This window comes from Asterias amurensis, chromosome 1 (genome assembly GCF_032118995.1).
Source record: "Asterias amurensis chromosome 1, ASM3211899v1".
Taxonomy (NCBI): domain Eukaryota; kingdom Metazoa; phylum Echinodermata; class Asteroidea; order Forcipulatida; family Asteriidae; genus Asterias; species Asterias amurensis.
The window spans coordinates 7876942-7893723 of NC_092648.1; the positions used below are offsets into that span (position 1 = coordinate 7876942).

Sequence of the window (16782 nt, forward strand, 5' to 3'; positions counted from 1 at the left end):
TGCCAGCGTTCAGCGGCACTTCGAGTGATTTTTTTTACGATTTATCCAAACCTTAAGTGAATGTTTTTACGTTTTATTCGAGCCTAAAAATATTTAAAAAATAGTCATAGTTCTGTAGTACCGCTGCCGATATTTTTGACTGGTCAGCCGGACCAGTTGGCAAAGGGTTTCAGCTGGTCCGACGCGATTTCTACTGGCATTTGGCCAGCGGACCAGCGTTAATGTCGAACCCTGCTGAATTGCATTTACCATAGCGAATGTTCAACAATAACATATGGAAGCGAAGCGACTGCATCCAGTTACATACAAATGCGTAGACTCATCTCAAGAAGTCACAACTCATGATAAGTACATACTGTATGGCATTTACCAAAGAGAATATTTAACAATAACATGGAGCGACTGCGTCCAGTTATATTCAAATGAAGATTACGTGGTTAATTAATTAAAATTTTAATTTTTTTTAACATTTAAAGTAAAGCTACCATTTTGGTATAATAAACTCACTCTTTCGTATTATAGTTTAGGAGATTAGGCTTAAAGAAAAAACGTGTACAAATGCAATGGGGTTTTGGCGAGAAACAAAGAAAAATAATAATAAAAATAACTAGACATTAGGTGTTTGTGAACAAACACAAAGCTGTTCCGTGTTCTTTTGCTTGGATTATGAGCTAAAATGACCAAGGAGTCTAAAACTGAAAAAAAGTTTGAAAATGTTAAATAGTGTATTGAGTTATGGTGCCACTTCCGGTTGACCCGGAAGTAGAGGTCGACACGGGGTCACGGTAACCTAAGGCTAGTCTCCAATATCCAAGGAGTCTATAAGTGAAAAAAGTTTGAAAATCGATATTGTCCCACTTCGGGTTGACCCGGAAGTAGAGGTCAACTTGAGGTCACGGTTTTTCAAAATATAATCTCCAATCCCAAGGAGTCTATAACTACAAACAGTCTAAAAATCGGCCGTGTACTTCTTGAGTCATGGTCCCACTTCCGGTTGACCCGGAATAAGAGGTCAACTTGAGGTCACGATTTTTCAAAGTTTATTTTCAACGCCTAAGGGGTCTATAACTACAGACAGTCTAAAAATCGGCCCTGTGCTTCTTGAGATATGGTCCTACTTCCGATAGAGGTCAATCTAAGGTCACGGTTTTTCAAAGTTTAGTTTTAATGCCTTAGGGGTCTAAAACTGAAAAAAGTTTGAAAATCGGTTGTTAAGTACTTGAGATATGGTCCCACTTCCAGTTGACCCGGAAGTAGAGGTTAACTTGAGGTCACGGTTTTTCAAAGTTTAGTTTTAACGCCTAAGGGGTCTAAAACTGAAAAAAGTTTGAAAATCGGTTGTTTAGTACTTGAGATATGGTCCCACTTCCGGTTGACCCGGAAGTAGAGGTCAACTTGAGGTCACGGTTTTTCAAAATTAATCTCCAATCCCCAAGGAGTCTTTAACTTCAAACAGGGTAAGAGTCGGCCGTGTACTTCTTGAGATATGGTGCTACAAAGATTTCCCAATTAAATATGCAAATGAGGGTCACGTGGTTAATAAATTAAGAATTTTAACATTTTTTTTACATTTTAAGTGAAGCTTATGTTCTAAGCTTCAATTTGGTATAATAAACTCACTCTTTCGTCATATGGTTTAGGAGATTAGGCTTAAAGAAAAAAACGTGTACAAATGCTATGGGTTTTAGGCAGAAACAAAGAATAATAATAACTAGACATTAAGTGTTTGTGAACAAACACGAAGCTGTTCCGTGTTGTTTTGCTTGGATTTTGTGCATCATTGCCCAAGGAATCTATAACTGAAAAAAATAGTTTCACAAAAGTTTTGTAGCTCTTGATATAAGGTCACACTTTCCGGTTGACCCGTAAGTAAAGGTCAACATGGGCTCACAGCTACCAAAGACTAATCTGCAATGACCCGGAAGTAAAGGTCAACATGGGGTCAAAGTTGTTTCAAACTAATCTTGAATGCCCAAGGAGTCTATTAACTGAAAAAAGTTTGATAATCGGTTGTGTAATTGTTGAGATGGTCCCACTTCCGGTTGACCCGGAAGTAGAGGTTAACTTGGAGTCATGGTTTTTCATAGTTTATTTTTAATGCATAGGAGTCTTAAACTGAAAAAAGTTGAAAATCTGTTATAGTACTTGAGATATGGTCCCACTTCCGGTTGACCAGGAAGTAGGGGTCAACCTTGACCAGGAAGTAGGGGTCAACCTGGGGTCACGGTGTTTCAAAGTTTATTTTAAAGCCTAAGGGGTCTAAAACTGAAATAGTTTGAAAATCGGTTGTATAGTACTTGAGATATGGTCCCACTTCCGGTTGACCCGGAAGTAGAGGTCAGCTTTAGATCACGGTTTTTCAAAGTTTATTTTTAATGCCTAAGGGGTCTTAAACTAAAAAAGGTTTGAAAATCGGTTGTATAGTACTTGAGATATGGTCCTACTTCCGGTTGACCCGGAAGTAGAGGTCAACTTGAGGTCACGGTTTTTCCAAATTAATCTCCAATCCCCAAGGAGTCTTTAACTACAAACAAGGTAAGAATCGGCCCTGTACTTCTTGAAATATTGTGCTACAAAGATTTTCCAATTAAATATGCAAATGAGGGTCACATGGTTAACTAATTAAGAATATAAAAAAAAATACATTTTAAGTAAAGCTTATGTTCTAAGCTTCAATTTGGTATAATAAACGCACTCTTTCGTATTAAGGTTTGGGAGATAAGGCTTAAACAAAAAACGTTTACAAACTATGCTTTGGTTTTCTTCCATTAAATATTTTTACTGGTCAATAGAGGGCGGTATGTAAGATGAGTGGTCTTACTATCAACAACTCCTTTTTTCTAGTCAAATGTTCAGTTTAAAAACAGGTTAAAAATAGGTCCGGTACTTCTTGAGATATGGTGTTACAAAGATTTCCCAATTAAATATGCAAATGAGGGTCACGTGACCTCAAGTAATGGTTTAGGAGAATAGGCTGAAACAAAAAGCGTTTACAAATTTGCTATTGTTGTCTTCCATTAAATATTTTTTACTGTCACTAGAGGGCGGTATGTAATATGAGTGGTCTGTATACTAGGGGAGATGTTATTACTAGTCAAATGTTCAGTTGAAATGTTTATCTCAAAAAGTTCAATTAAAAAGTTTAGTAAATGTAAATAAAACTAATATTTGACTCAAGATTGTTTGATTTGTTGGTTTCTTGAGTTTAATGCAGTAATTTAAGAGTCCAATGTCATGTCACAAAAAACTACATTAAGGATAAAATCCTTGTATTTGGTCAGTGGTTTGATGTTTGATTTAGCATGAGTGGATTTCGCTTAACTCTTAACGGCCACCAAACTATGCGCTTACGATCACCATTTTCTGCTTACTGTGCAAGCACGGAATACAAAGTGCGAGCTTGGAAGCACACAAACAAAATAAATCCCTGCTTAGTAGTCTATTTCGCTTGACGTAAGCGCAGAAAAAACTGCTTCTGCTTAGCACTGAATATTTGCTTCCAGAGCAGAGCATATTGGGCCCATTCGCACAGTATTTTTCAGTATGCAAGTTCCCATCATGATAGGCCTAGGTGACTAGTGAAATTTACTACTCGACTAGTCGCACCTCAAACCCAACTATGACACTTGTCGAGATAAATTACGGATTCTCAAGATTTGTGCCGCAATGTGCTGCAAGCGCAACATTAATTATGTTGCGATTAGTAGTAAGCAACATAACTGTTTCACCAAACAGGTAGTCGGGACTAGTTTTGTAGTCAACGTGTGGGCATGATTATAATGGAGTAGAGAAAAACAGTAGTCGCGACTCAAATAATAGAGAGGTTTCCCAAGTGTACAGATAAACATACAGATACCGATACGTCGACACTTTGTGTGTTCAAGTGACGCGTATCCGCGACTATCAGATTTTGCATATACATTCGTACAGGATATGGGAGCTTATATTTCCAAAAATATTTCCCACGGAAATCGTGCTTGATATAGATATAATTTGTTTAGTCATTTGCAAGCAAAAAGATGAGAAAATGTAGTGTATAAAACATGGGGTCTCTAATCGGTCATACGTATGTCAGAAAAACACTCATGCTGAATGCGAGCGCACTCAAGTGAAACATACCTATAGTTTGCGAAACAAAATTCAACACATGGCGGATGTGAACGGTTACGGTTATCATATCAGTATCTGTATCTGTATCCGCACGCTTGCGAAACCTCTCTAATAATTTGTAGTCGCGACTTTAACACTTAAGCACACTAGTCGCCCTGGCCTACTTTTGCACAACTAATTATAAAGCACGGTTGTCCTGTGAATGCAAATCAAAATATTTAAGTCACTGTTTTTGTAGTGACAGTTTCACAGGAATTGAGCACAATTAGTCAACTGTACCGGTAGTAATTTTGTTGTTGCGAATTGTGACGCTCAAGAACACATTCCCTGCTAAGCTGTTAATTACGCTTTGCGTAAGCACAATTCCCTGATTATACGTAAGCGCTGCGTTTATTCCTTTAAAAAGTCATTGGCACAGGACCAGACCAAACAACATATAGCTTTTAAAACACAAAAAGCAGCTAAACACAGCAAATACCATTCCTCATTTTGTACAAGTCGTGAATCCAGGTATTCTGCTCAATTTCTGCATTTTTATAAAGCAAAATGTTTTGCCTATTTATTATAAGCAGCTCTATACAAATGACCCACTCAACCACAAGAGAAACGTCAGCATAATAAAATCGCTGCTTTTGTATTCCTGCCAAAGAGTTTTTGTATGTCATGGTATAATTTCCGAAAAGAAAGCGAAATACTGGAATTAGTTTAGGCAAATGGTCCCCGGCGCAAACAAGGTGACTTCACCCGTAAATGAGTCCAAAGACCAGGCGTTCTATTTTCGTCGTCCACGCTCATCGCCTGAAACGAACCCGGTCAACTCGGTCCCAAACCAACTCGGTCCCAGTCATACGTTGACAGTTTTTTCACTCATTTCTCAAAAACGAACCTGGTCAACTCGGTCCCAAACCAACTCGCTCCCAGTCATACGTTGAGAGTTTTTTTCACTAATTTCTCAAAAACTACAACACCACAGCAAGTAATATTTTAAGGGAAGCTTTCAACTGTCATTATCTTCAAACTGTTTAAGTTTAGTGTAATTCTGTGGACACCATGGTATGTCGTCGTCGTCACAAACGTACCCCTATTTATATACGCACGTTCGTTAAACGAAAACCCTAAGCCTTCGTGTACATCCAGAACTCGGTTAGGAAACGAAGAAACAGACACTGCGCTGTGGTCCAGAACGTATGTAGAAAAACAAGAAAAAGATACTTGAGTAGACTCCTCTCAAGAAGTCACAACTCATCATAGTTACATACTGTATGGCATTTACCATAGAGAATGTTTAACAATAACATGGAAGTGACTGCATCCAGTTATATTCAAACGCGTAGACTCATCTCAAGAAGTCACAACTCATGATAGGTACATACAGTATGGGATTTACCAAAGATAATATTTAACAATAACATGGAAGCGACTGCATCCAGTTATATTCAAATGAAGATTACGTGGTTAATTAATTAAGATTCTTAGTTTTTTTTACATTTAGAGTAAAGCTTATGTTCTAAGCTACAATTTGGTATAATAAACTCACTCTTTCGTATTATGGTTTGGGAGATTAGGCTTAAAGAAAAAAACGTGTACAAATGCTATGGGTTTTAGGCAGAAACAAAGAATAATAATAATAATAAAAATAATAAAAATATCGACGAAAACAATAGCTGTTCCGACTGGTTTGGAACAGCTAATAATAAAAATAATAAAAATCTCAACAAAAACAATAGCTGTTCCGACTGAATCGGAACAGCTAACAATAACAACGATTGATAACAATAGTTGTTGTTCAGCTGTTAGCCGAACACCTAAAAAACATAACAACAGTTGTTATAATATTTTAGGTAACTAGCATAAAGTTAACTTATTTTGCAAATTGTGTTGTTTTTTTTACCAACCAAATACTACACTTTTACAGAGCCATTGTGTTTGTGCACAGATACAAACCAGGCAATATATGATGTATTGATGATGTCATCTGGTATTTGTGCCGGAAAACACATTTCCAAATGTGCATATTAACTAAAAACAAAAAAACAGTTCTGTTCCAACAATAGGTCGCAACAGCTAATATTAAAAATACGGACGATTACAATAGCTGTTCTAACTAATTTATCAGAACAGTTAACAAAAACAGTTATTCGGCAAAGCTACTAGTAAAATCAAACAATTGCAACGAGTGGTTACTGGCAAGGCTGTTCACATGGTCTAAAAAAAAACATTTTGTATTATTGCAACATTCTTTAAAAAAACTGAACTAATTTTAAATAAACAAAACGGAGTAACATTGGCGAGAAGTTTCAACTGCGAGAAAACAAGCTGTAAATATGTCCATGATTTTCAGTACCTAGGATCTTAAGTTGGGAATGCATCAAAGGATATAGAAATTGAATTTTGCTCTGGGAGCCTCAACATGGCAATAGATCAAGAGGGCATCCTGAAACAACTTTTCCCAACACCCTGGTTCAGGACTCTTACATTAACCGCCGTGACCTACCAGCAATCATGGAGCGAAGACAACAGTGGAGAGCTGTTGTCAAAAATGCCACGGGGTTGAAATAAACCTTAATTGAAAGCTGTACTTACTTAACACTATGCTCCAGAAGTTGCAGACCAAAATGTCTGATAACTGTTGTGTTTCTGATGTCAGCAAATTGTAGACCAGATGCTACACATTCCGAAAAGGGGGCCAACTCCTTGAACTCCTCACAAAGCTGAAATTATAATATTGAGACAAATTTCAAATTCCCTTGAATTTAGGCTAGTATAAGCATTCACCCAAAGAATGACATGTATTTCTGCGTGAAAGCTTTTCAAATTGATTTTGAGTCTTAAAAAAATAAATCAGGGAAATTGCGTTAGTTGTGTGTTAACATTTTACAAATAATTTATTTATTTATTTCAACAAAACCTCAAACAAAGGGGACGATAAAACACAAATTTACAATAAAGGTACTAAACACAAATTCAAAGAAAACAGAAACCTGACACTCATGACAACTTCCAGACTATCCGGACAAGTAGTTATAAAAAGGATTGTCAGAACAATCCGAGTAGCTGACCGAGAGTACCAAGATCATTACATTCAAGAAACTGGTTATGAAACAAAACTGTTTTGATACTATCACAAATACCATGATTGACACAGTCTACATGCATGTCAGAGTTAAATTTCAGTCTCAGAGAAAGACTAATATTGCAATTAAAGGGGCACACCGGCTCACCGTTTACGCAATTTAGGGGTGTAGAATCATAAATAATGTCTTTATAGATGGTTGCTGTAAAAAATAAATCATCAAAAAGACACGTAATTAGCAGGCAAAAGAAATTTAAAAACCAGAATCGGTATAAGGCCAGCGTATAGACCAATTTGACGCGAACCGGGCACGCCGAGTGTTGAGCCATTTAACTCTTTATGGAAATTATATGTTTTCCTCAACGACTTAAACAACTTCTTGGCCAGGACATCATGATATTAATGTAGATCACTGTCCACAAATATTTGCAACTAAATAGAAACTGAATCATCTTGAAAATGGTGGTTGTCTTAGGTGAGTTGGGGAAGAAGACGCAGAAACTGCATAAATTAGTCACTACAATGAGTATTTTGTCAGAATGTCAGTACTTTACTCTGTTCTTAATTAAAATAAATTGAATGTAGTAAATCGTCATATCATGCAGCCATGTCAGAGAAATTGCATAGAGTGTCAAGGAAGACATTCAATTTCCATAAAATGTGAAACGATTTTCTTGTGTCTTTGTGCACAAAATTAGGCACAAGTACACCGCAGCAGTGGCACTCGGCACTCATGACTTGCACGCCTGGATTTGTCCATTACGTGTTTCCAGCCGTTGCAACTGTCAAATCTTTGTGACATTGTGGTGCTTTGTTTATAGCAACGTTTTACTATGACGCAGCATGAGCATGATAAGGATCAATGGTATTATAAACAACCAGCATAAATATACGGATCAGGCAAATCCTCCGACGATGGAGGTAGACCTTTGTGCTTCGACATACATCCAAAAGATCGTCACGAAGAACAAAAAGAAATCCGACGTCACGGATGTGCCAGAACCCAATTTCATAAAACCTGTATAGTGGCACAAAAATTTGCTTAGCACAAAATACTACTGCATACATGTAGCAGAAACTGATTATCAGCCAAATTTTAATTAAATTTGAAATGTTGTGAACTTGTGGCTGGTGCCCGACTAAATTTTTAAATAGTAAAGAAATTTTGAAAGCAGTATTTTCTGCTAAACAGATGAAACTGATCTGTTGACTCGGGATTGGAAGCGTACCTTTTGATTATAGCGTAGACCTTCAGAAGAGGGCGCTGTTCTGTAGCCACCACTGTTTATTTTGTCTCTCCAGTGTTTGCTTATTTGTATTGCTTGTTATTTTGATGTTTTTTGCTGTGGTTTTTTATCTCCGGTCGAGTTCACTGTTCAACGTGTGCTCATCATGGTTGTTGCCTTTAGTGCCCGTTCTCATCTCTTGGTGTTTTTACATCTGATTTTTATAACACATAAATCACGGGTTCAAACCTTTTCTGATGCTGAGACTGTCAGAAATGAGCATTTTGTGTCTCGAGACCAATACATGTGTCTGACTAATTTTGTTGTGTCATTTTGTCTCTGTTATGGGGTAATATGCCGTACTGGGTTTAATTTCTCTAAAGTTCCATTAGTAAAATGGTCCAAACATGGCCAAACTACTCTTGTTATTCCTGGTCATGACCTTCCACATGACATAACAATATTTAATGGATATTGCTGTTAACACAGGCCCTCGTATTGGATCCACTAGTAATGACGAGTTGCATTTTATACATTCAAATAGTTCTCATTTTATCATACATATCTAGTAGTAATTCTACTATAATGTATTCCTGTGGTCAGCTTTTTATTATCCGTAAGACTTCTTGTCACTCCATTCAGCCTGGATTGCTTTCTATTCTAAAAGCAAATGGAATTGTTCGGTTTAGGGGTAAAAGAGCGGGTCACTGTAACTATAAGTGTAAAATTCCTGTTAAAATTGGTCACCGGCTTGACTATGTTCATAATGAGAGAGCTTTGGAAAACCGCACTCCTGTCCTTAAACACATTGTTGTAAATCCTGCTGATCCCTCTGATGATCAAACTCTGTTGCTTAAATACTAGATCTCTTAAAAATAAAGCTGCTAGTTTTGTTTCTTAATAGTAAGGCTGATTTGTTTGCCCTTACCGAGACTTGTTTTACAGATATGGATGTTGCCCACAAGGTTGAAGCAACCCCAAAACAACAAAGCAGTGCCTCCCCCCACACGGTTTTTCCCGGGGATGATCAAGCAATCTAAAACCAGGTGGCACCTGGTTTTAGATTGCTTGATCATCCCCGTGTGGGGGGAGGCACTGCTTTGTTGTTTTGTGACCATTTGAATATCAAGAAAATTGCTGGAGATGAACTACACTCATTTGAGTTTTCAGAATGGTCTGTAGGGATTAATTCGTGTCAATTATGACTTGTAATTATTTATAGGCCTCCTTACTCTGCTAGCCACCCTTGTACAGTTAATCGGTTTATCAATGATTTTGCTGATTATTTAGAATCCATTGTTTTATCTTCTGAACCAGTTTTAATAACTGGGGATTTTACATTCATGTTGACATCTCTGAAGATCCAAACACTATATGTGTTTTTTGTCACTTCTTGAATCCATGGGTCTCCAGCAACATGTTAACAAACCTACTCATGAGATGGGTCACACACTTGATCTAGTTATTACCAGGAAATCGACATGGTTCTTAACAGCCCCCGACACCTTACCACCTTTTTTCTGATCATTTTTCTGTTATTTGCAATTTGCAACAAAACAAGTCTGCTTTTCCAGCTAAACAGATTGTTTATAGGGATATTAAATCCATTGACATTAATTGCTTGAAAGGTGACTTAGTCTCTTCTAGGCTGTGCAGGGACACTCCTTAAGGTCTTGGGGAGCTTACCAATTGTGTTATAATACTACGCTTGCTGGTGCCTTTAATACACATGCCCCATTAAAGTCCAAGTTGGTCACCGGTGGGCCCCGTCTTCCTTGGTTTAGTCAAGACACGTGCAGAAAAGAAGTGGCGACAAACAAACATGGTCTCTGATCTTTCAGAATATAAGCTTATAAGAAGTACGGTTACCTTTCTTCTTAATAAAGCTCGCTGCAGTTTTTACAAAGACTTTATCGAAAGTAATAGTTCCGACCAGAGGAAATTATTTAGAGCATCTAAAAAGCTGCTTGGGCACAGTGTTGACGTCCTCTACCCACCTTTTAAAGATAAACTGTCTCTTGCCAATGATATGGGTAGTTTTTTTGTAAAGAAAATATCTAATATTCATGCTAAACTTGATGACTTGGTAGTTTCAACCTCTGTAGACAGGCCGTTATATTTTACACCTGAAACAATGTCCAGTAATATCCTGTTTGATAGTTTCATACCACTAACCGAGTCACAGGTAAAACAGCTTGTTGTCAATTCTTCTAAGGGATCATGCGCTCTGGATCCCATGCCTACTAACCTTGTTGGTGAGTGCCTTGATGTTTTGCTTCCAGTAACTACCAACATTATACACTCATCATTAGTTTCTGGAAAATTTCCTACTGACTGGAAAGAAGCTTTAATATGACCTTTATTAAAGAAACCCAATCTTGACATGAAATTAGAAAACTACCGTCCAATCAGTAACTTGCAAATTATTTCTAAATTAACTGAGAGAGCTGTTTGTGAACAACTTTATAGTCACATGTCAAAACACTCCATGTTTCCGGTTCTCCAATCATCTTACCGGAAGCATCATAGTACAGAAACGGCTCTTATTACGATTAAAAATTATTTACTGATGAGGATGAATCCCCAACATGTTATTCTGCTTGTCCTTTTAGACCGTAGTGCAGCGTCCGATACTGTTGATCATGTAATTTTGCTGAAAAGTCTTCAGTCTAAATGTGGAGTCACTGGCAAGGCCCTTGATTGGTTTTCGTCCTATTTGTCAGATAGAAGTCAACGTGTATCCATTCAAGGTACCTTATCAGAGAAGTTTAACATCAACTGTGGTGTTCCTCAGGGATCCTGCTTAGGACCACTTTTATTTATTGTCTATGCCTCTAAATTGTTTGACAACGCTGAGCATCATTTGCCTAATGTCCATTGCTATGACGATGACACTCAGCTGTATCTATCTTTTAGACCCGACGACGACAAATCTTGTTAAGCTGCTGTGACTATAATCGAAGATTGCATTAGGGACATCAGGCAATGGATGATCCATGACCGGCTTTTAATTAATTATGCTAAAAGTTAATTTTTGATCATCGGATCAAAGCAGCAATTAAAGAAAATTAATATTTCCAATATAATGATAGGTTTTTATGTTACTGTTTTTCCTACAACATGTGTTCGTAACTTGGGGTCTTGGTTCGATTCTGAACTTACAATGAACACCCACATCAATAAATCTTGCTCTGTTGCCTTTTTTCATCTTCACAACATCATAGGCTTTAGTCAGTTTCTTACACAAGACTCTCTGTTACAACTCATTCATGCATTTGTGACCAGTCGTCTTGATTGATGTAATAGCCTTTTGTATGGTCTGCTAAAGTCACAGATAGCTAAACTACAAAGGGTTCAAAACGCAGCTGCCAGAATTGTTTCGAACACACATCGATTTGATCACATCACACCTGTACTTTGTCAATTACATTGGCTGACTGTTTCGCACAGGATTCATTTTAAAATCCTGTTGTTGACATTTGAAGCTATTCATGGTCTTTCTCCAAAGTACACACAGGATCTTGTTTCTATTTGGAAAGTATCTTCTTATAATTGACTTAGGTCAGGGAATAATGGTATTTTCTTGGATTATCCTTCTGGTAAAATGTTGACTACATTTGGTGATAGGGCTTTTTCTGTGGCAGCGCCTAAGCTGTGGAATGCGCTACTGCTTCACATACGTAGCGAACAGAAACTCATCTCTTTTAAATGTAATATAAAAACCTATCTTTTTAATACCGCTTTTTAGCTATTTATGTCTTCTTCTATGGTCACCTTGCCAGTTACATGTAGTTTAGAATTTTAGCATAGTTAGGGTTAGAGGTGTCTGTCTCCTGAAAAGGTCAAAACATTACCGATGCCAGCAGAGGTAGGCCTATGTAATAAGTAATTAATTAGTTCTCTGTTGGCGGGACAGACGTATCCCCATACTTTTGTTTGGGCACTGGCCTGGTGACCAGTTTATTTTCTTTGTCTTTTTCTTCCACTCTGTGCTTTTTAACAAGTGTTCTGCGCCTCTGATCATTTTATATGTAAGGGGCACAATATAAATTTTAATTATTATCCTTATCCTTATCCTTATCCTTATCCTTATCCTTATCCTTATCCTTATCCTTATCCTTATCATTATCATTATCATTATCATTATCATTATCATTATCATTATTATTATTATTATTATTATTATTATTATTATTACCTTTGGAACCTAAACGTATCTGGATTGTATTTAAAGGCATGGACACTATTGGTAGTTACTCAAAATAATTATCATCATAAAACCTTTCTTGATTACAAGTAATGGGGAGAGGTTGATGATATAAAACATTGTGAGAAACAGCTCCCTCAGAAGTGACATAGTTTTCAACAAGAAGTAATTTTTCACGAATTTGATTTCGAGACCTCAAGTTTAGAATTTGAGGTCTCGAAATCAAGCGTCAGAAAGCACACAACTTCGTGTGACAAGTAGTGCTGGGCGAATAATGAAATTTTGTTATTCGGATACCGCTGGGCAACTATCCGAAATTAACCGGATATTCGAATAGTGTTTTTGCCGCTAGAGGGCGCTATTAATGAAAAAATTAAAAAGAAGAAAAAAAAAAAAAAATCTTCGAACAAATTCACAAATGTCATTGTATTAACTCTTCACGGAGGTGAGCATAGTTAAATACTTAATTTATGATGTTTTATGCTGTTTTAATAGAAGTTTCATAAGGATTCTGACAAAACATTCACATCAGTTGTCGCCCGACGTCCGCGGATATTCGGATATTAAAGAGTTGTAATTACAAAACTATCCGGTTTATAAATAGCTATTCGCGCCCTATACGGATATCGGGTTAAGAAAAAAAAGGCATTCGCGGTTACGGATAGGAAAACCTATTCGCCATTAACCGGATATTAAAATAATTCGCCCAGGCCTAGTTACAAGGACGTTTTTTTCTTTCATTATCATCTCGCAAACTCGACGACCGATTGAGCTTAAATTTTGAGATACACCAAGTGAGAAGACTGGTCTTTGACAATTACCAATAGTGTCCACTGTCTTTAAGCGTAGCTGAGAAGCTGCGTGGCTTGGAACGTAACCATATCTTTTGGAATGTAAGCATATCTTGGAACAAAAGCATAGCTTGGTATCTTGGAACATAAACGTACATGTAGCTGCGTATGGAACGTTAGCGTAACTTGACTCAGGATTGAAAGCGTACCTTTTGTTATTATAGCGTAACTTGAAGAAACGTTAGAGTAACAATCTCAAAAATAACACTACATTTACAGAATTCAAAAATAATATATCAATTTTGCTTTGAGAGAATTTTGTTTTATCATTATTTTTGTTTCAACCTTTAATACAAAATTCTTATTCACCTGTTCTTTTTACGATCGGGGGCTCCGTGTTTTTTTTTATTCCTTTCTTCGTAAAACATTTTTTAAGCTACTCACACAATAACACTGTCAATATAACAGAATGCGGTATTCCTACGTTTTGACATCATCAATCTTTTTTAATTACCTGAAAACTCCTAACAAAAAGAAATTAGGAGCAATGAAACAAAACAGAGCATTATATTGGAACGTTGCGATCATAAGAAATAACGAAATCGACACACGGTGTACCGACTGACAAACCCACGATGACAAACACTTTGATGTCTGGCTCCCAACCCCTCTCAAGCTCACGGCGAGACCCGCTAGCTTAGAGCTCAAAAACAGCTAAATTTGATGATTTTTTTAATGACTGTTCTTCATTCCTGGAAGACCATTGAAGTCATATCTTAGTCTATTTTGTAGCCCAAAAAGCCGAATTCAGCGGGGCGAAAAAAAAATTGCAAGCTAAAACTGTTTTCTAACAATCAAGTGCAAAATCATCGCTGGCCTCGAGAGGTGAGCATAAAAAGACCTAACCTTGGATATCAGACAAATTAAGTTAGAATGTGGGCAAAATATTATTGATCTTGCATAAATTCAGACCATGCAAGATGGCGGATTTAACAAGTTTACCCTGTGTATTTTGAAGATTTGGGAAAGATAAGGTAACTAACACACTGACATGACTGATATTATCTGGTGTCATAAGAACTGGTGTCAGAGCTGTGTTCCAAACATGAATTGTATCACAGGTTGAGCTTTCTGTTCCTTCATGTACACATGTCAACACATTACAATGAAAAAAAAAAAAGCCTCATGACACTTACAAATTCTGTCCTCATAATGCAAATTAGATTTCAGATCATTTGACATAACAACATCTACTTAATAGGTAAGATTCATTCAGAATCCCCAAAGGGGTCCGTTGGTAAACTGTTCTTGGGTTGAAACGCAGACCATGTGATGTACATGTATTAGTTAGCAAATAAGCTTTTGGAGACCAGTGACAGTCAGACTGACTAGAAAGCAACAAATCATCTGCATAGCAGAAAACATAAAAGACACTGGACACTATTGGTAATTGTCAAAGACTAGTCTTCACAGTTGCATATAATTTGAGCCCATCGGTTGTTGACGCGGCGAGATAATAAAAGAAAAAAACACGAAATTGTGTGCTTTCAGATGCTAGATTTCGGAACCTCAAATTCTAAATCTGAGGTCTCAAAATTAAATTCGTGGAAAATTACTTCTTTCTCAAAAAAATACATTTCTTTAGAGGAAGCCGTTTCTAACAATGTTTTATACTATCAACCTCTCCCCATTACTCGTTACCAAGTAACAATACCACATTTAAGGGCACTAAGACAAGAAACAAGATCTCTATAAAACAGATTAAAAATGAAAGGAGATGATAACCCTCCTTGTCTGGTGCCTTTATAAATTGTAATCCTTCATGCCAATGTTGCTGCTGCATTTAACTTCCACTGTCAAGTTGGTATAGGGGAATAAATATTACGTGCTTGGCCGGTTTTAAACAGAGTGTTTAATGGCAGCCAAGCACATTTTATTCCCATTCATAAATACCTTTTCGGTCAAAAACATCAAAACTTTTTGGTCCAAAAGTAAAAAAATGCAAAAATTATAATTGTTCAATGATTTCATTCAACAAAACACCCCTCCAGCTATGACATGGTAAGGCCCTCTGGTAAAAAAGCTGCATATAAGCAGATTGGCGTGCACTTCGCGCGTATCGCGTGATGTGGCACAGGTGTTCCAGCAGTTGCTCGTGACCAATAGGAATGAATAAACTGTCCTATAAGCGCAGGTGCAAGCTCACGTGTCACATCCATGTTTAAACACTTCTTGCTGTGGTTATTCATCCGTTTAAACACCCCACATGATGTCCTCTCAACCAATCAAAATGGAAAAACTGTCCCAGGTACCATATTTTCCTACGGATAAGACGCTCGGCGGACAAGGCGCAGGATGCTAAAATGACCAAAAAAAATTCAAACGTCAGCAGACAAGGCGCACCGCCGCACAAGGCGCACGATTAACCACACACAAAAGAACACCTGGCGCCACCCGGTGTCGGTACATTGACACAAAGACGTAATGTGTTGCCTTTGAGAACCTACGTACACCGACCTTTATCCAATCAGCCAACGCTGTATATTGTTAATAACCTAAAGTTCGGCCCAATCAGCGGGCAGAAACCATGGTCCACGCATCGTCTGAAGTTAATTTTATTTGCAACATGAACACAATGCCTCCCTGGACACCCGACGTCCCACAACACTGTGGATTGCGCTGCTCAATCTCGAGATTGCACAACAGATGTTGAAGACATGTTGGCACCGTATTGAGCGATGTTCGCCAATGGGTTGCGCTATGCCCTCGCATTTGCGCTGCCTGGAAATGCGCCAAAATTCCCACGTGACTGTGCGGATCCCAAAAGCATGCCCTGACATAGCCTGATTGTATAGATATGCAGTCAAATTCTATTGCGGACTTGAGAGCAGTGACTATTTGGGCCTCTATGTCACTGCACGTTCAGTGTATCCAATGGGAATCACTGGATCTAGCGGCAGGGACCCGTCTTTATCCTAGCGGATAAAGACAGGGCCCCAGTCTAGCCCAGACACGTCGAGTCGTGTCTCAATGCGTTTATTGCTGGTTCGCGTAATTTTTACCAATAGAGGACGTTTAACCTCACGCAATTACATTGTTCCAAAACGCCCTCTAGCGTTCAATGTTTCTTGTATTTATTGTCACACGCACAGTAACAACGACTATAGGCGTGATATCTGCTTTTGTGTTGCGTGTTACAGACCTCGGAACGGTTGCGTTTTGGGGCTAATTTTCTGTGTCATTTTGAGAGATTTTCTAAAAATAGTAGTCCATAATATGACTTATCATATTAGACTTAGACCGGGCTATTGCAAATTTCATGTTGGTGAGATATTTAAAACTATCCCAGAAAACATTTGTTTATCCCAGAAAACA

At 37.7% G+C, this 16782-nt stretch overlaps 1 protein-coding gene across 1 annotated transcript in view; it reads right to left on the minus strand.

Moving 5' to 3' along the window:
• LOC139944530 (exportin-5-like) overlaps nucleotides 1-16782 on the minus strand; it is a 207142-nt gene that overhangs the window by 167845 nt on the left and 22515 nt on the right. The window contains exon 2 of the mRNA XM_071941578.1: nucleotides 6694-6821. Within this exon, the coding sequence (XP_071797679.1) occupies nucleotides 6694-6821 (128 nt within the window). The remainder of the gene's footprint in view (nucleotides 1-6693; nucleotides 6822-16782) is intronic.